The sequence below is a fragment of the Vipera berus genome, assembly GCF_964194415.1.
Source record: "Vipera berus genome assembly, chromosome: Z".
NCBI lineage: Eukaryota > Metazoa > Chordata > Lepidosauria > Squamata > Viperidae > Vipera > Vipera berus.
Genome location: NC_138205.1, coordinates 80,418,338 through 80,438,638, shown reverse-complemented (window position 1 = coordinate 80,438,638; position 20,301 = coordinate 80,418,338). Strand labels below are relative to the sequence as shown.

The 20,301-nt window shown below is 36.6% G+C and overlaps 1 protein-coding gene across 2 annotated transcripts in view; it reads left to right on the top strand.

The window, feature by feature from the left end:
* Positions 1–250: 250 nt before the first annotated feature.
* The window catches only part of NEK11 (NIMA related kinase 11), a 95,758-nt gene continuing 75,707 nt past the window's right edge, over positions 251–20,301 (top strand). For both annotated transcript variants that reach the window (XM_081345180.1, XM_081345181.1), the window contains exon 1: positions 251–473. In XM_081345180.1, coding sequence (XP_081201306.1) covers positions 304–473 — 170 coding nt within the window. In that variant the 5' untranslated portion in view covers positions 251–303. The remainder of the gene's footprint in view (positions 474–20,301) is intronic.

Genomic DNA, 20,301 nt, shown 5'->3' with positions numbered 1-20,301 from the left:
TGATCCTATACAAAATGAAATAAAATTCAAAATAAATCAGTGATGGCATAAGTACATATTCAAATACAGGTATTGATATACTTTTGTTTGTGGTAGCAGTGAAGTTTGAGTATAACATAAAATTGCTTCTATAAGGTCTTGTACTGCACCAGTGCTACAATAATATAATGGAAAAGAAGTAAGTTAAACCTATTCTTAAATATGTTATACATTCTAGTATACTGAATATTCTTTTTCCTCTTACAGGTGAATAATCCTTCATGATCAGTATTAATTATTGAGCTACCTTGATTCTATGGAGTAATGTTGAAATTCCAGGAAGTAGTTAAGCATGGTACATCATTTACACCTATTTCTATCCACTCAAAAACACTGATTGCAGGAAGATACAGTATTTATCAAAAACTTGGATGTGGAAGTTTTGGAACAGTTTATCTGATTTCTGACAAGAAAGCAAAAGAAGAAGAACAGTTGTAAGTGTTATATAAAATGAATTGACTTAAAACTGCTAATATACATTTTTGTTTAAATATTGCCTTCTGAGAAAATGGTAGATACAGTGGAATAATATTTATTTGTAAACAACATTTAGTCAATTTTCATTGGTATTAAGTATATGCAGCCATATAGATAAAACTGGTACTGTCTTATATACATCTTGTCAGAAATAACCTAACCAGCTTCAAAATAGTTACATCATGTTGAGGACATATATGATTCCTCATTTTCCATATCTTCTTCTGTAATACATTCCTTCTATTCATATTTCATTCATTTTTAAAAGATTCAGCTTTATCTTCATTGAGCTGGTGCATAGTAGCTTATGTTCAGATTTCTGTCTGCTTGTAAACTGAGGAGCTGCTGTAAAATGTCTCTTTAGCAACTACTGCAAGCCCAAAGAAATTATTTCTGTCTATTTTGAAACAAACATAAATTTCAATTATGTATGCATAAGGTTTTCTGAGGTTATGGTAATAATAATAATAATAATAATAATAATAATAATAATAATAATAATAATAATAATAATAATAATAATAATAATAATAATAATAAAAGTTGGAAGGGACCTTGGTGGTTTTCTAGTCCAACCCCATGCTCAGGCAGGAAACCCTATACCATTTCAGAGAAATGGCTGGCCAGTCTCTTCTTAAAAACTTCCAGTGTTGGAGCATTCACCGCTTCTGGAGGCAGGTTGTTCCACTGGTTAATTGTTCTAACTGTTAGGAAGTTTCTCCTTAGTTCTAGGTTGCTTCTCTCCTTGACTATTTTCCATTCGTTGCTTCTTGTCCTGCTTTCAGGTGCTTTGGAGAATAGCTTGACTCCCTCTTCTTTGTGGCAGCCCCTGAGATATTGGGACACTGCTATCATGTCACCCCTCACCCTTCTCTTCGTTAAACTACACATACCCAATTCCAGCAACCGTTCCCTATATGTTTTAGCCTCCAGTCCCCCAATCATCTTTGTTGCTCTTCTCTGTACTCTTTCTAGAGTCTTGACATCTTTTTTACATCATGGTGACCAAAACTGGATGCAGCATTCCAGGTGTGGCTTTACCAAGGCATTGTAAAGTGGTATTAGTACTTCACGTGATGGTGTGTATCCCAGAAAGAGACCTTAAAGTTGAAGTGACTAGTGTGATAAAAAATGTCAATCACATGTGCCATAGTTACTAAAACCAGCAGCCCCCAACCTTTTGGGCACCGGGGATGGGTGGGCATGTTTTCACACATGCCTACATCCCGATGCATGTTCAGATGAAGCTTTGCTTGCTTGCGCTGAGCAGTTCCTAACAGGCTGTGGACTGGTACCAATCCGTGGCCAGGGGTGGGGACCCTTGACTAAAAAATTAAACTCTACCTTAGGAATATTTAGAAAATAATATAAAAATGAATTGGCAAATCTTGTGCTTTTATCTAAATCTATTATGCATGCTTCCCTTAGAATGCCAAAGGACACAGTTCATCAGTGATACTGTAAACTTAGAAAAGTTAGAGAAAAATACAACAAAATTATTATTATTATTATTATTATTATTATTATTATTATTATTATTATTATTATTATTATCATTATCATTATTATTATCATTATCATTATTATTATTAATGTTGGAAGGGACCCTGGAGGTCATCTAGTCCAACTCTCTGCTCAGGCAGGAAACCCTATACCATTTCAGACAAATGGCTGTCCAGTCTCTTCTTAAAAACTTCCAGTGTTGGAGCATTCACAGCTTCTGGAGGCAGGTTGTTCCACTGTCAGGAAGTTTCTCCTTAGTTCTAGGTTGCTTCTCTCCTGAATTAGCTTCCATCCATTGCTTCTTGTCCTGCCTTCAGGCACTTTGAAGAATAGCTTGACTCCCTCTTCTTTGTGGCAGCCCCTGAGATATTGGAACACTGCTATCACCCCTCACCCTTCTCTTCGTTAAACTACACATACTCAATTGCAGCACTTTATTGCTAATTGGTTCAATTTCCCTATGGAGAAGAGTACAACATCTAGAACAGGTACATTTTTAAAAAGCATGCAAGAATAGAGATATTTATAAAATTAAGACGTGGTTTATATAAAGTGTTCTGCCTTCTTTCAAAAATATAGGTGCATAATGAAACTGAACAAGAGACACAGAAACAAATACTTCCTTAATAACATAGCCCAATATATTCATTTTCTATTATATATTTTAATTTTAATTTTTACGGCTAGTTTTCTTCATGCATCTAAAAGAACTAGTCTGGTTAAGGCATAAGGCTAAAAACTGAGAAATCCTGGAGTTTTAGTACCTTCTTAGGTATAAAACCAGCCGGGTGACCATTGGCCAATCATTCTCTCTCAGCCCTAAGAAGAAGGCCATGCCAAACCAAACCTGAAAACCTTGTCAAGAAAATCCTAGATTCTAGTCCAGCAGTTGCCAAGAATGAACATTAGCTTAGGCCAGGGGTAGGCAAACTTGGCTCTTTTATGACTGGTGGACTTCAACTCCCAGAATTCCTGAGCCAGCTGTGCTGAAGGAAAAGGGAGAGGTTTCCAAGCTGAGCAATACTGGCTCAGGAATTCTGGGAGTTGAAGTCCACGAGTCATAAAAGAGCCGAAGTTGCCTACCCTTGGCTTAGGCAAACACTTTTCTGCTTACAGAAACCTGCAGTTTAGCAGTCTACCATTTGATGGAGACAATGGTCTGTACAATAGTAAAGCTGACATTTGTAAAGTGGCACAGCGGTTTTAAACAAAATTAGCATTCAATCTTTTTAATATTCAAATTATTCTTTATTGCAGTTGAACTAAATTACATTGGGGGGAAGTAAATGTTCTTTCTGCTTGAATATTGAATGCTTTGGAAAATCTTACACTAATATTTATTTTTGAATTTAAGAAAATATCGTGTCATTTAGCAAAAAGTAGAGTAATGAACTAGGAATTGTCATATGGATTGCTGAAAACCCTGAGTTATTTCCGCTTAAGATCCACTGTGTTAAAACATTCCAACTACTGTTTTCAGGAATGTGTCCTCTTTAATGACAATCATTAAAAATACATCTGAAATTGGTTTTTTTTTGTATTGTAATACTGATGTAGAATTGATATGGAGCTGCATGTATGCTATTTCAGCTCCTATTAAATCTCAGAACGTGATGTTTTGTCTGTCTTAGTATTTCAGTACAGTAAGAAGGCATAACTTTCTGCTATTTTACTAACTACATAATACCTACCTGTGACCTCATGCAGTCCTTGTACTTCCTGGATAATTCCATCCCACATTATTTATAAACTGACATTGTTTAATTATTTAGGATTTATATTAATTCCTCAAAATTTCCAAAGTACTATTGTTGTATTACCATAATAAAGATTAAGATGAAAAGCTAAATTGTTTGAGAAATTTCAGTCAGATGTAAATATTTTCATGTAAAGTTTGCACAGTGGAAATTTTTTGTGTGGTATGATTTCCCAAAATATACTGCTCTTGACAAAATTTGTTTAAACTTTCTCAGAAAGCTTGTAGATTTTGTCATGGAGAGATTTTCATTAAATGTATAATTTGCCAATTTGATCTATGTTCATGATTTTTAAGTAGTATGTTGAGATGAATGGCTGGATAGGTAGGTAGGTAGGTAGGTAGGTAGAGGTAGGTAGGTAGGTAGGTAGATAGATAGATAGATAGATAGATAGATAGATAGATAGATTTTTATTTTATTTTTTATTTTAATTCCATTTATATCCCGCCCTTCTCCGAAGACTCAGGGCGGCTTACAAACTTAGCAGTAGCCTTCATTCTATGTATATGCCTGCTTATTAGGGCTTTCATACACCCCCCAAGCGGCATAAAATAAATAAATAAAATAAGATAAGATAAAAACAATTAAAGTTATGGGACATATAGACCAATCTGGGAATTAGAAGAGGATTGTTTTTTGTTCTGTCTTGCAGTCTTTGTTTCTTTGTCAGTTCTACTTGATCTCCTGCTTCTTCATTTGTTTCCTGTGCTCACTATTCCACACTACACTTTGTGTAGTACAAGAACATGAGGCTAGTTCTCATTGGCTGGTATTCTCTCCCTATTTGGTTTCAGTAGAAAAGTTGAATAATAGCTTCAGTTATCTCACTATTCACCCCCATTGGGGGAAGACAATGTAGAATAAGAAAGCACTTTAGCCAACAGTTTAGACATTCACATCTGTTTGTTTGTTTATTATTTTTCCATGTTTATTATTAAAACAGTTCCACTGGGATTTTTTTCATACCATATTTTCCGGCGTATAAGACGACTGGGCGTATAAGACGACCCCCCAACTTTTGAGATGATTTTCATGGGTTAAAAAGTCATCTTATACGCCGGAAAATACGGTAATTAATTACATAAATTATTTGAAAAATGGCTAGAAGTGTCTGCTGAATTTTATTACCAAAACATGAGATCTTTTTTGTCTAAGATGGACAGAGTTTCTTACAGTTTATATCTTGCATATACAGTATATAGTCTATGCAACTAAACAAGTTTTTAAAATATTAGTTTAATATTAATTTTCAGCATCTCTGGGGTTTGCTTTTTAAGAGTTTTAGAATGTGACATTTTAGAAGCTGCTTTGAATGACATAAAAAAACTTTAGAAATAAAACAAAAACAATAGAACCATCCATCAGGGCCATCACACAATTCAGAAAGTATCAGGGAGCAAGCTGTATGAAATTGAAGGTTTATTCTCCAGGCTTGTGGGTTCTGAACATTTCATTACCAGGCTAGGTAACATCTTCAGCAGAGTTTAGGGGATGTCAGTGTCAGTGTTCTTCTGTTTATAAAGGCTTCATATGGTCAGTAGGTCTTCTGATGAGTCAAGGGTGGGTCATCAGTGGGAGTCTTGCAATGGGGAGATTACATCAGGTGAGGCACATTGGGAGATGAAGTGCTGGGAGGGCCTGCATGTGTTGGTTGAGGGTCAATGCTGTCTCTATTTGGCTGTGTGGTTGATTTGGATTCTGAGGGGTTCGTAGGCTGGTTATAGGTAAATCTGTCTGTTGATCGAATTGTTTGTGGAGTGCCAGGCTTTGATGAATTCATGAGCGTGGTGGGTGATAGCATGGCTGATGGTTTTTGTGTTGCTCCAATTGAACTGTTTGGTGCAGATGTGGGTAGGGATTAAGGATTTAGCATCATGGTGTTTGACTGAGAGCCAGTGTTCGTGGATCCTGGTTTTCAACTGACATGATGTTTGTCCCATGTAGAATTGGTTGCAATTGTTACAGTTGATTTTGTAGATTACATTGTTTTTTTCATCTTTCTGTATCTTGCCTTTGGTTCTGGATAATTCCTGGCGGAGTGTGGCTGTGGGTTTGTGGGCTATTCCTAGGGGTTAGAGAATTCTGGCTGTCATTTCTGACACCCCTTTTGTGTATGGTAGGGTTAATTTTTGTGTGGTGGTTAGCTGTATGATATATTGTGGTTTGGTGCTGTGTGTGGGAATATGAAGTTTTTTTGGATAGCTGTTATGGAGAAAGATGTCAAGCAGCCATTTCTGTTTCGCTTTTCTTAGTATTATGGTGTTGGCCCTTCTGGAGGGTCTGGACACAGCTTCTTTTGCGTGCAGTGGGGTGGTTGCTTGTGAAGCTGAAGATCTGGTCCATGAGCATGGGTTTGCGTTAGACATGGGTTTCCACTTCGCTGTTCTATAGTCTCCTTACAGCAATGTTGAGGAATGGAATTCTGTTTCCTCTTTGCTTGTGAATTTGATCCCAGGGAATGTTATCGCATAGGTCAGTGATGACGAACCTTTTAGAGACTGAGTGCCCAAACTGCAACCCAAAACCCACTTATGTATCGTCGGGTGCCAGGTGGGTGTGGCCCATTGGGTGGGTGTGGCTGCAGTGGTAACGGCAGACTGGGTGGGACTAAAAAGTTCAATCAATCAATTCCAACTTTGTGAGATCTTTTTTTCCCCCGTGAGTTGAAATTGATTGATTGATTGAACCTTTTTTCCCCCCACACAGCGGTAAAGGCTAAAGCGAAAAGGTTTTATAAAACCCAGCTAAAGACCTAGGATTCTGTGTGCCACGTGTGGCACATGTGCCATAGGTTCGCCACCACGGGCATGGGTGGTGTGTTTCTTCAATTTGGGAGCATTTGATGATGATGAAGGTGTCATCAACTTAGCGCAGAGATGTCAAACTCAAGGTTTGCAGGCCAGATCAAGCCCATGATGTGTTTAGATCTGGCCCGCGGGGCTGCCCTGGAGATGACGAAGGGCTGCTCCCCCACCATCTCAGCCCCGGCTCACCCCAGTCCGGCTGGGTGCTCCCCCTGGGAGCACCACAGGAGACAGTGAGCATACAGGGGCTGATGATGCCCAGCAACAGCTGCCATTCATTGGCCTCTCGCCTACTCTTTGCCAGGAGTGGCAGCCAGCTGGATGTGAGCCCAGAGCGTCCAATAAGCTCGACCCTACCTCACTGCACTGCACTTGCACAGCTTGGAGTCCACAGCCAGGCCACTCCTGCCATGCCACCTGCCTCACCTCACTCCTGCAGTGACGAAACCACCAGCAGCAGCAGTCCCAGACAGCAGGAGCCCAGCCACCCCACTGCTGTCCTCCAGCCCAGGAAACTCACAAGCCCAGAGGGGAAGCTAGCATCGCAGCCCGCAAGGCAAAGCAGCCACCTCAGATCAGCACCTGCGAGCCTCACCCCCTGCTGCCCTTCCGCAGCCACCGTGAACAACCTGGCCAAGGAGAGTGAACAGAAGCAGCAGCAGCATTGAGGAGGAGGTTGTTATGATTCAGTGTTAGCCTGTGGTTCCGGCAGCTGAGTCGGATGATTCTGAAGAGGAGGAGGAGGAGGAGTTTGGAGAGCCTTTGGTGTCAGAGGGAGGTTCTATTGCACTACAGGACTCTCAGCCTGGCCCCTCCCGTCTTGTTCAGACTCAGCCGTGTGAGCACGAGGGATTGGAAGAAGATGATCCACAGCTGGCTCTGTTCAGGGATGCTAGGAGCAGGAAGCAATCTAGTAGAGCAGAACAGAGGAAGGCAATGAGGCAACTCGGGAGAAGGCAATGAGAAGCCACGCCTTGGGACTGCTGATAAAAGGGGAAGGTGTGGGAGGTGCTGGTTGCTGAAGGCAACCGTTTGAAGATCTTCTGCTAGAGTCCTGGTCTGTTATTCTTGTTTAACTCTTGTTTGAACTTTTGGTTTAACTCTTGTTTGAACTTTTCGTTTCACTTTTGTTTGAACTCTTTGTAAATAAATTTGGTTGGTTTTTTTCCAGCCTGTTGACTATAAAAAGGGGTTGTCCCTGACATTCAAACAGGGCCGGTTGTAGGCTGGAACAGAACAGAGGTAACTGTGGCCAAGCACCCCCTCGGAGAAGTGGGGCTGGGCTGGCTGCACATACCCAGCCACACCTACCCAGCCACACCTACCTAGTCACTGTGACCCAACTGTGATCACCCAGCCATGCTCATCTTGCCCTTTGAGGGCAACCATAGTGCTGATGCACCCCTCAGTGAAATTGAATTTGGCACCCCTGACATGTGTCCAGAATTTTGGTTGGGTGATAGATAGAGCTATGGATTCGAGTTGTTGCATGACTGCTTCTGCTATTAGGCCCAATATAGGTGATCCCATCAGAGTACGTTGTGCATGCTTATAGATTTTTCCATTGAACTTGAAGTATGTGTTGAGGCATAGGAAGCTGTCTGTATAAGTATTTCTAAATCACATGCTAAACTAAAAATCTCTAGGTGCTGTACTCTTTACTCACAGAGTATCTGCTTTATCTCTATATTCATTTTGGTTGATCTTCTTTGCCCTCAATATTTTCTTTTAAATTTATTCACTAGAATTGTATATTGTGCAGTATTCCAATTGAGTTTTACGAGCAATTTTTATTTATTTATTAAATTTATATGCTGCCCATCGCACTTTCTGAGGCACTTCTATAGCAATACATATCACACATAAGACCATTTTAGCTATTTTCAATTTCCTATAAAATGATTGTGTGGAATTTGCCTTTTTCACAGCACTCACACATTGGTATAACATTTTAATTGAGTTATCGAGCATGACCCAAGTATTCTATTCCAGTCCCTAACAGTTCAGATCTGTTATGCATATGAGAAGTTTGGAATTTTTGTGCCAATGTGTATCTATTGCCATATTAATTGTTCTCTGTTTTCTATTTTGAGGCCTGTTCATCCAGCTGAGAAATATCCTTTTGAAGCTCTTTTTATGCATGATAATAAATGGAATTCTTAGCTAATAATTCATATTTAAGTATGGAGGGCAAATATTCCTCCATGCTTGAGTAAGACAAGAATGTATGAAGTGCTTGTTATTGTTTAATGTATTTATGGACTAAAATATAAAGAATATTTGTGGTTATATAAGCAGTGTATTGGTGGCCATGTGTTGGTTGGGGACATGAACATGTGCTGTACCTTTATATACAGATAATGCTGTATTATTGGCTGAAAAATTGATGTTTGAATATGTAATGCAGTAAGGAATACTGAACTGAAAATTTGTGTTTCAGGATGGTTATATTTGACAAGGGAAATAACTTGCATGATTGTAGGCTATATGTAAATAAAAAAGAACAGTGGGCTAATGCCTCCTTAAGTAACACCAGCTGCCTGCCATTAGTGCAGGTTCGAGTCCCACCAGGCTCAAGGTTGACTCAGCCTTCCATCCTTCCGAGGTAGGTAAAATGAGGACCCAGATTGTTGGGGGCAATAAGCTGACTTTGTAATAATGCCGCTTGGAGGTGTGTGAAAGCCCTAATAAGCAGGCATATACATAGAATGAAGGCTACTGCTAAGTTTGTAAGCCGCCCTGAGTCTTCGGAGAAGGGCGGGATATAAATGGAATTAAAATAAAATAAATAAATAAAAATAAATTTGTTCCCTATGAAAGAATAATTATGAATTACCAGGTTTATGAGAAAATCTAAGGTGTGCTAGAAGGATAGTGGATAATATGCAAAATGTTGAAAGGAATAAACATTTGTCAAAAGAATAAAAAACATCTATGTGTAGAAGCATGCTTCTACCTGTTTTGTTGTATGGAAGAGAGTTGTGTATGTGAAGGGAAATATAAAAGTAAGTTGAGTGCAATAGGAAACACTGACTCAAAAAAGACTACATTTTAGCTTTCTAGGCTTTCTAAGCTTCAGATGGATACCATCTCTAGACCTGGTAATTATATTGTAAATGAAAGAAATGGCTCTCTAGAATTAGGTAAATAGATACCAAGCTAAGCATAGCATTCTTTTTCCTTCTCAGGATTATGTTAATTTTCCTTCTGTGTCATAATTTTATTGTAACTAAAAACTTTTGAAGGTATTGTTAGAGAGATGAATTACAGGGAAGAAAAATGTGGTAAAGAATATCAGAAATTTCCAGAGCTGAAAATAATACTAGGAGTAATTACAGTGGTGGGATTCAGCCAGTTCGCACCAGTTTGGCAGAACCGGTAGCTAACTTTTTGTTGCCCAGGCCCAGAATGGACTTCCGGAAGCAGACAACCGGTTGTTCACGTATTTGAATCCCACTACTGTGTAATTAGCATGGGCAAATTCAAAAACAATAACCTATCCCAGCCTTAATCTTCTATATATACGTATACGACAATAACCAAAGAGGGATGGAAAGTAAATAATCATGTGATCCGCCTCTATTCTGCACCATAAGGAAACAGTCTGATGCTGGGATTGATGTATCCAACAGTTATTTCACACGAATCAGAATAGAACTTTGCATATTACAATCCAGTCTTCTGGGTATGTCCAACACATTGATAGCATGCTAGTACCTGCCAGTTTTTCTAACCATTTTATTCAGACATTTGAGCACACTATGCATATAACACAATTATAATAATGAAATGGTGCTTCTATTTTCATTTTAAAACTACAAATCATATGTCATGTAACCAATGAAACTTTACAACATCGGTATAGAACTGATATCAATAGCAATAGGAGAATGTTAAGAACAGAAACTGATAATTCTAATTCTCAAGAGAGGCAATTAGTATAAAAATATCTGTTTAACATATCAATATAATTTTCAATACTGTTTTATTATTCTGCTCTATGATTCCTTACCATTTTATGAAGGACAAGAAGGACAGTCCACTTATGTTTAGATGGAATGCTTAGATGGAATAATTTTGTTTACGGTTCTGCTGATTTTCCATACATATTTTTTTGATCACAGCTAGCTCTAACTCTTCAGGATTATTTGTTTATAGCTTAAATTTATAAAGGCCATCCCATTCAATATAAAGAGTCTACTTCCCAGTCCTCTCATTTTTCCCTAAAAGGCCATTTAACCAATTAGCTTATATCTGCATTTTATTGGTTTTAATAGCTGAGTACCCATCACTATTGAACATTAGTCACAGGGAAGACACTGCAGTCATTTCTGGATTAACAAAAGTCCCAATCAGTTGCAATAAAAGAAGCTTTGAGTTAAGCTTTACTATTCGATAAGCATGCACGACCAAGCAACAGAAGTACACAGCAGGCAGTAGAGGCTTCAACTCCATTAATATTCAAGAGGTGTTAATATGTTCTCTAGGTGGAAGGCCCATGCTGAGATGCACTAAGCACCCAGCACTGCTCCTGCATGTGGTAATTGTAGGGTGCCATCACAACTTTTGCCTCTAATGTGCATTATACCATTAATCCTGACTCATGCTAGGATTCCTTGGAAACTGTGCACTTAACTGAATAATTTATTGCATGTCTCTCAATTATTTATGCATTCTTATTACAACTGAAATGAAATCTAAAGGTAGAAGGAACTCTGTAATTTATGAATATCCAAGAGACTGTCAGTGGATTACTGCGTAGTTAAAACCCTGAATCTGAAACCTGTTTGTTTCTCTGAAGATATTCCAAAAAGAAAATTCTGCTCAAACTGAATCAATTAATACAATAAAAAAAAATGGTTCCCCACTGTTTGTGCTGCATTTGTTCATCTCATGCTGGTTGCCTTTTCTTAAGCAGCACTGAGGTTTGAAAATAAAATTATATATAAAATATCAAAAAAATGAAATGAGAAACTGGGGGCACAGGAGAATTGGGAGAGTTAAAGTCTTTTCAGGTCGTATGTATATAATTAATCAAATATGAGGGTTTTCTTACAAAGTGTGCAAGAGAATTCTTCAAACTTCTTAGTCTCAAATATATTGTGTTTATATACTGACAAAGTGCCATGAAACATATTCTTCCTAGATCTCATGAATACTGGGGTGCTTCAAAATGAGCCAAAAAGTATTGCCGTATATTTAAAATTTACATAAAAGTAAAGGTAAAGGTTCCCCCGCACATGCATGCTAGTCGTTTCCGACTCTAGGGGCCGGTGCTCATCTCCATTTCAAAGCCGAAGAGCCAGCGCTTGTCTGAGGACGTCTCTGTGGTCATGTGGCTGGCATGACTAGACGCCAAAGGCGCATGGAACGCTATTACCTTCCCACCATAGTGGTCCCTATTTTTCTACTTGCATTTTTACGTGCTTTCAAACTGCTAGGTTGGCAGAAGCTGGGATGAGTAATTTACATAATTTACATAGCAAATGCTAAAAGCACTCATTCTCTTTTTAATGCCGTCCAGGTTATAAATTCTTCTGATGTCTAACTTGATAAAATATGTACCTTCTGTAACTTTTAAAAAGTTCAAGGGGTATTGGTGTCAGCAGAAATCTGTGCACCAGGTTCCAAATTTATAGCATCATTATGAAATTTATAGGTGGGCAAGGATTTCTCCCTTTGGTTATCCAACCCAATCTACAAAATTAGAGTAAAGTAATCCTTAACCTAGGACCAAATTGGGACTAGAATTTTTACTGCTAAGCAAATTGGTTGTTAAATGAGTCATGTTCAACTTCACGTTCTTTTTTACCATAGTTGGCAAGTGAATCGTTGGTAGTTAAGTGAGTTTGGCTTTCCCATTGCTTGTTAGAAACCAGTTGGAAAGGTTGCAAATGGTGATCATATGACCCTGGGATGCTGTAACCACTGCAAATGTATGCTGGCTACCAAGTGTCCGAGTTTTGATCACGTGATTATGGCCACTGCAACTGTGATGTTGTAATGCTCATAAGAGTGCTAATTGTTTTAAGTCATCTTTTTCAGTGCTATTGCAATTTAGAACAGTTGTTAAATGAATGGCTGTAAGTCAAGGACTACCTTACTTGGCAGATAAAATGGGAAGAGAGTCTCTTGATCTGTGAAACTGAAGAAAGAGGTTTCAGGTCCTGTAAACAGTAAATTTGGAATGCTTGAGAATAAAATTTAATGCCTAGATATATGACCATACATGGATCTGAAGCCAGTCTAATAGTATATGAAAACTCAGAAGAAAAGCCAAATTAAATTGCAGAGATTTTGGATGGGTGCAAGGAATGAATCAATAAGGTTTCATATTTTCAGAATTAATTCATAACACAAAAAATCAGGGTTTCTTACACTCACTAGGGATTGAAGAATAACAGAAAGAACCAAATTAACAGTTTTCATACACCGGTGAACTGAGCCCTAACTTATTTTTCATATATAACCTTCTGAGCAACTAGAGGCAGAAAGTTGCTTTGGCATAGTCTCCCTATAAGTACATTATGTGGCCACTGCTTGAAATAGGAGCATTAGTAGGATTTGCAAATTGGCCCAAGCTTCATAATAAGAATTCAGACTGTATCTACATTGTTTTGTTGACAATGGATCCAGTATCCAAAGACGATTGAGCAGGTAGCTGGAGGAGGAATGAATGATTAATAATAGAGAGCTAGTGTGGTCTAATGGTTAAGGCAGTAGAATGGAACACAAGAGACTTAGCCATTAAACCACTTGAATGACCTTGGGCCAGTCACTTTCTGTCTTTGGAGGTAGAATTCAGATTCTTTTGGGAATTATTTTTTGATGACAAAATTAGGTTCTTTAAGGCAGGGGTCCCCAACCCCCAGTCCGTGGACTGGTACTGCGCTGTGGCAAGCTGGAACCAGTCCGCACAAACAAGCAAACCCCCACACGTGGGATGCAGGCAGCACACAAAACCATGCCCCCTCCAATCCACGGATAAACCTCTCTCCACGGAACTGGTCCTTGGTGCCCCAAAGGTTGGTGACCTCTGCTCTAGGGCACTGTCTTTATTTGGGAATATAAAAAGACCCCATTCCTGGAACATTTATGTCGAAGGAAACTGAGTCTTTGAAACACGTTCACTGTTAGTGTTCATCAATATAGAGACATTATTCAAAAGATTTCCAGGTTGTTTAACTCAAATTTTAGTCTTTTTAAAATTCCAGGCTATAATTATGCTGTATGATACAATGCTATTATGCATTGTGCTGTAGTGTTGTATTCTCCAGGAAATGACTGCTAACAATAGCATGTAAAAGATGGTAGAATAGTAGATCAGAAAGAGACTGTAGCCATATTTATGCTTTTACATCAATGTGCCATTGTTTAAGATGTCTAGGTTTTAATTTTCACTATTATAGTTTTAAGATAAATTACAATTGCTATATTTAGTTTCCAAAGTCTAATACTAGTAACATTAAGTTTTATATTCCTGTGTTCTACACTTAAATCATTTCTGTTCAATGATAGTTGTTTTAGTTATCTGATACATTTATTAATATTTAAAATATTTTATATATGATGTTGCCTCTTCAATATTCTATAAAGTATTAATTAAGTGTGATTATAATGGTAATAATTTTGTTAATTTTTGCATGTTATAGTCTAGATTGATACTATTACTGGCTGAAAATTTTAACAATTTTACATTATCTTATGCTGGTTTATGGCCTAAATAAGGAGATGATGATGATGATGATGATGATGATGATGATGATGATGATGATGATGATGATGATGGAGAAAATCATAGAGGAGCAGGAGGAGGAGGTGTAAGAAGTGATTTTTCCTTTTTGGTTAATTCTAATAAAGGTATCAAACTACGGTTTATGACTAGCTAATGTGACATATCCCTCCATTTATTTCTGTTACAAATTAAAGCAGAGGTGTGAAACTGCTGGCCCCGGGCCAGATGCATCATGGCAAAACCGCGCCATGATGCATCACGACAATGGATAAAAAGTTGTGATATGTCGTGACAGGTCATGTGACATTGTGAGTTTGACACCCCTGAATTAAAGGGTCTGACATTTAAATAAAGCTGTTGAACAGGAAAGCAATGGATTATGGCTAACAGATCAGAACACTAGATGGCAGTAAAGCAACATTTGTGTGACTTTCAATATTTGTAGTCTGTGTCTTCAAGTGTTTCTAATATTTTTGTTTCCTTTGGAATTTCTTTACTTTAATTAAACTATAAATATTTACATTTCAGTTTAGAGAAGGAAAGAGTTTTAAAAGTATAAACAAAGTATTATAATTTTCTGTGGGGAAAAAATACAAATGATAATTGTATTTGTAAGAATACTTTTTAACTATTCTTTCCTGTTCAAATAATTCAGTATCTAATCCTTTTGCTGCTGTGCACCTAGCCCTTTCCTGTCTAAGATTATTTTCATGTTTCTAAATGAGATCTTCCAACTTTTTGAAAAGTTTAAACACTCCATTTAAATGAAGTTTAACAATAACTTGGTAATCTAATAACTAAGAGGAGTGGCTCCATTTTTTAAATGTGCAAAGTAGCTTCCTGCCCATATTGGAGTGTCCTTATTTTCTACTAAGACTGGAGTTTCGAGAGAATATTACTAAAGAGTTCCAACATTGAAGAATCATCTCTCTGTATGCACTTTTAGATCTTATGTATTTGACAGTCACAGTTCATAGCAGAAATAAGGACAGGGCAAAATAAATAAATAAATTGTATAATACATACACCATATACATTTAAAACTTTATGTAGTTTCTTGAATTTAATTTTGAAGCAGTAGAGGTGGATAATTACATTTTATCCTACTTGAAAATGTATTTGATGAAGCATAAATTTTGAAATCCTACTCAGGATAAATAAAATAATATTTTCTGTTTTAGTTTTTGCAGCTGGACTACATCTTGCTTCATAGTAGATATGTTATTCTTGCTATATTAATAAATGCTTTTTACATGCAAAAAAATAAGGTTCTGTTTACAAGAAATTAGTGGTGAAAATACATTTTTCTGGATGAAATATTATGACTGTATTAAAATCAGCAGCCCTCTCACCAAGAACCCAAAAAATGACTGCAGCAATTTCTGAGCTTCGAATGTCAATGAGTAAATGTATTGTTTTTTTTTAAATTCCATTTATATCCCGCCCTTCTCCGAAGACTCAGGGCGGCTTACAAGCTTAGCAGTAGCCTTCATTCTATGTATATGCCTACTTATTAGGGCTTTCACACACACCCCAAGCGGCATTATTACAAAGTCAGCTTAATTGCCCCCAACAATCTGGGTCCTCATTTGGTTTATAGATATTAAAACATCTTTGAATACATAAAAGTGTTGTCCTATGATACATTTAAAAATATTTTTCCTATCACTTATATAGATTTTTCATTAGAAATAGTTGTTCAATAGTTCTTAGACACTTTTAAATATGTAAATTGTTCTGTAAGCTTCTTATTTTATGACTCATAAAATAAGCTTTATGGACTTTATTTTCAATTAATTTGAAAGAAATGTGTTGTTTTTTGTGTGAATTCAGTCTAAGTATTTATGGATTTCATTTGTTATAAAAATATATATTGAGCAGACATGATGGCATAATTTTTCATATCCATACTACGTTGGAGAAATATTTTAAATTTGAATGGAAATATAAATGATATGTTGAACAGCAGAGTTGACATGAATTTTAGTGTAAAGGAAAAACAATGAAATAACTTATACTGGGAGAATTGGAAAATTATCAGATGATGGGTGCAAATGGCTATAACTGCAGTAATGTGAAAATATGGATATGGTTGCTTATGCAGCATACTTAAGATGTATATGAAGGCTGCATTTTGTTTATGTATCAATTTACACAAAACACATGATAGAGATTACCATTGTAATTATTTTACACAAATATGGAGTTGGTTTGTTACTGAATGCAACAAAGGGAGTGGTTAATGGGTTTAAAGAATGTGAAAAAATAAATTGAGTAATCAGTTAATTATTTCAACATTAAACAAAGAGCAGAACAAGACTGTGTGATATTGTTTCAGAACCATCGTGGATGTATTTACTATGACTGTCAATGGCATCTTAAAGAAGCTTTATATTTTCTTGGTCTCATATGATAGCTTTTAAAGAGTACCCAGAAAATACACTTTGAGATGAGGTATTAAGAAGTAGCATCAGGATGCTACAATGTGCTCTTTGTCAGTTTCAAATCAAAATACTTGCCCATCCAGAATGCACAGTATGTGTTTTTTTGTGTACAGTATTTTGTGTGCCATGTTTATGAATAAGAATCTGGCTGATTTCCAGATATTCTGAGCTATTCTGGTTTTAGAGAACTCGTGTGGAGGTGAAACAGCAGATCTTTGACTTAGACCTGCAAAAACCCAATATTCTATTGCTTTGAATTATTTAGACAATGTTTTTTGGGGAGGATATTCAGAGGATAAACATCAATTTTAAAAAAGCATAATACAAAAATCTATTAAAATCATAAATGTTAAAAACACAACAACAAAGATTTCACTTCCTGAACACTTTGGGGTATGTCTTAAAGATTTTTCACTGCTATTCACCAAGATAACCTGTAATTTAACCTATCACGTACTGTTTTATAGAAAACACTTATTTTTACAAATGGCAATTAAAGTTAGTATCACTGGCTTTTTAAACATAATTGTTAAATTTAATAATAAACTAAAATAATTAAGGTTTTGAAAAGAGAGCCATGCAAATAAGATAAATGTACATCACAACAATGAGATTATAAGAGGTATCTTTATATAGGGATCATATAAATCTATCTACCTGTCTGTCTGTCTGTCTATTATATTTAGGACCAGCCTATTTCCCTTGCAAAGGGACTCCAGACACTGTACAAATAAAATGTTAAAAGCATAAAAACAGTATATGAATTTTTTAAAAGGCAGGCAATGTTAAAAATTAATTAAAGGCAGGGGGAGTACTTTCAGTGTACTAACTAGCTGCATGGCTGAGTGCTCCTCTGTGTGGCCCAAGCAAGGCTGTAGAGCAATGTTTTTACACCTTTCCAGAAGATCATTAGATAATTTCCATAACATAAATATAGCTTCTAAAAGAAAATTCGTAAATGTTGGGATTTCAAATATCCAAATGCAATTCCTATTCAGTAGTGATGCAGTAGCAATATGAATTCACTTAATCACTTATTGCCATGTTCCTTTGTCAAATAGCTTTATGGATGATCTGATTCTACCTCAGAGGTTTAGACTAAAGATGAAATTTTGTTTGTGGAATGGAATGGAATTGTAATATGCAATCAGCAAGGTTGCTTAATCAAAACAAAAACTTGATTCCACACTAAGCCCTGTAAATCTGTTTTCTTTTGATTAAGAAAACAGTCATTACAATAAGCAGAATTCATCATTTTCCACCAGACACGTACAATACTTGTTTGTTAATATATCAGATATTTTGATTTACTGCATGTGTTCTCAAACACCTCCTAATGATTAATCTCCTCACTCAAGGAAGGCCAACTGCAAACCATTTATAAATGGACTTTCTGTGCTTACATTTGATTTGAATCAAATTTACATTTGACTTGGCAGTTAATTTAGTATTCCTACAGTGTTAAGCACTTGAATATTAAAAGAATCCTGCCAAGTAATATGTCATTTTTCTTGGCTCTTGCAATATTAGCATAACTCCATGCCTACTAGACTACCCAATGCAAGAAAAAAATACAGGGATTTAGAAAATTTTCAAAAATTTTACAAAATTGTCATTCATTCTTTTAAGAGACCCATGTGCTAGAACTGACTGTTGTTGGGTTTTTTTGTTTTTCTTTTGGTCTTTCTCATGAAACTTAATGGGAGAAGATAAAAAGCTCATTTAGTTTATGATTTTGTTGTTTATTGTGTCCAAGCAGATATTTGTAGCACATCCATATCCACAGCTGAGCACATCCACAGCTGAGTGTCCTTTTGGCTTTGGCCCAGTTGCTTCATTCTTTCTGGCGCTACTAGTACTAGCCCTCTGCTCTTCCCCAGTAGCATATTGGACAGCTTCCGACCTGAGGGGCTCATCTTCCAGCGTCATATCTTTTTTCCTTTTGGTACTGTCCATGGAGTTTTCATGGCAAAGATACTGGAGTGGGTTGCCATTTCCTTCTACAGTGGATCACGTTTTGTCAGAACTCTCTGCTATGACCTTTCCGTCTTGGGTGGCCCTGCACGGCATAGCTCATAGCTTCATTGAATTATGCAAGCCAAAAGACAATTGAATTCTGTCTGTTCTTTATAAAATCCCATTGTTTTAACATCTTTTTTGTATCTCGTTTGAATTTGCAAATATGGCCACCATGATAAATCAATAGCCTGTTCTTCTAAGTTTTGTCTATACTTCAGTTTCCCTTCATTGTCCAGAATATCTTTATAGGTCACAACTTTTTTGTAATTAATCAAATTTGGGTAAGTAAATGCTTCCATTGTTGAAAGCCATCCAGATATTTTAATATAAATTTTCGCTTTTAATTTTTCCTATTTTAAGAAGAGTGCATTTCTTATATAATGATTTTGAAAATATCTATGTATTTTATTCTTCCCATACCACAGAAAGACATGCCATCCCAGTTGTAGGTCATGCCCCTCTAGGTATAGTAATCTTTTGTCTCTAAGCGTTATCCACTCTTTTATCCATGTTAATATAGTTGCTTGATAATATAGCATCCAGTCCGGCATTCCAAGTTCTCCATTTTCTTTCATTTCTTGAAACATTTTCACTCTGATTCTACTTTTTTTCCTTGCCAAATAAATTTCAGCATTATTGTGTTTAGTTCATCAAAAAAGGTTTTTCCCAATCTTATAGGTGTTGTTTGAAGTAAAAAAGTATTTTTGGTAAGATATTCATTTTCACTGTTGCTATTCTCCCCAGCATCGAAAGTTGTAGATTTTTCCATTTTCCCAGATCTAATTTTATTTGTTTTAATAATCTTACATAGTTATCTTCTTTAATTGTTGCACATCTTGCTGTTAGTGGTTCACAAATTTTTAAGCACCATGAATCTATATACACTGGAGTTTAAATTCTAACACTCCCACTATTCCCTTTTGACTCAATTGATTTTTGATTGTTTTTTCTTCAGTTTTAAGATTGGGAAATACTTGCTCCAGTTTGATGATAGTGATTACACTTAGCCTGAGCAATAATGGTTCTGGCCTTATCTTTTTCAGTCTTTACTTCATTTTGGGACAGGGTGGTATAGAATCTATGAATATTGTACTCTTGATGTAACCCCTGTTTTGTAATGTTTGGGTTTCAAGTAGAAAATTGACAACCTTTGCTTGACAGCCTTTTTGTCAAGCAAAATCAAGCTTTTAACAGCGAGTGCCACACAAAGTGCACTAACCAAACAGGTGGTAAGAAAATAGGGAAACTTAGGCACCACACAGGTTATGTAGAAAGTAAACACAGGGTCAGTCATAAAGGATTCAAATATTTATACACCAATGCACAGAGTATGAACAGTAAGCAGGGTGAACTAGAAATTCAGGGTAAATGAGGGCAGATATAATATTGTTGCCATTATGGAAATATGGTGGGATAAAACTCACAAATGGAACACACAGCTAGAGGGATTTAAATTATTTAAAAGAAACAGACCAACAAAAGAGGAGATGGAGTTGCTCTGTCTATAAAAAATAACTACATCT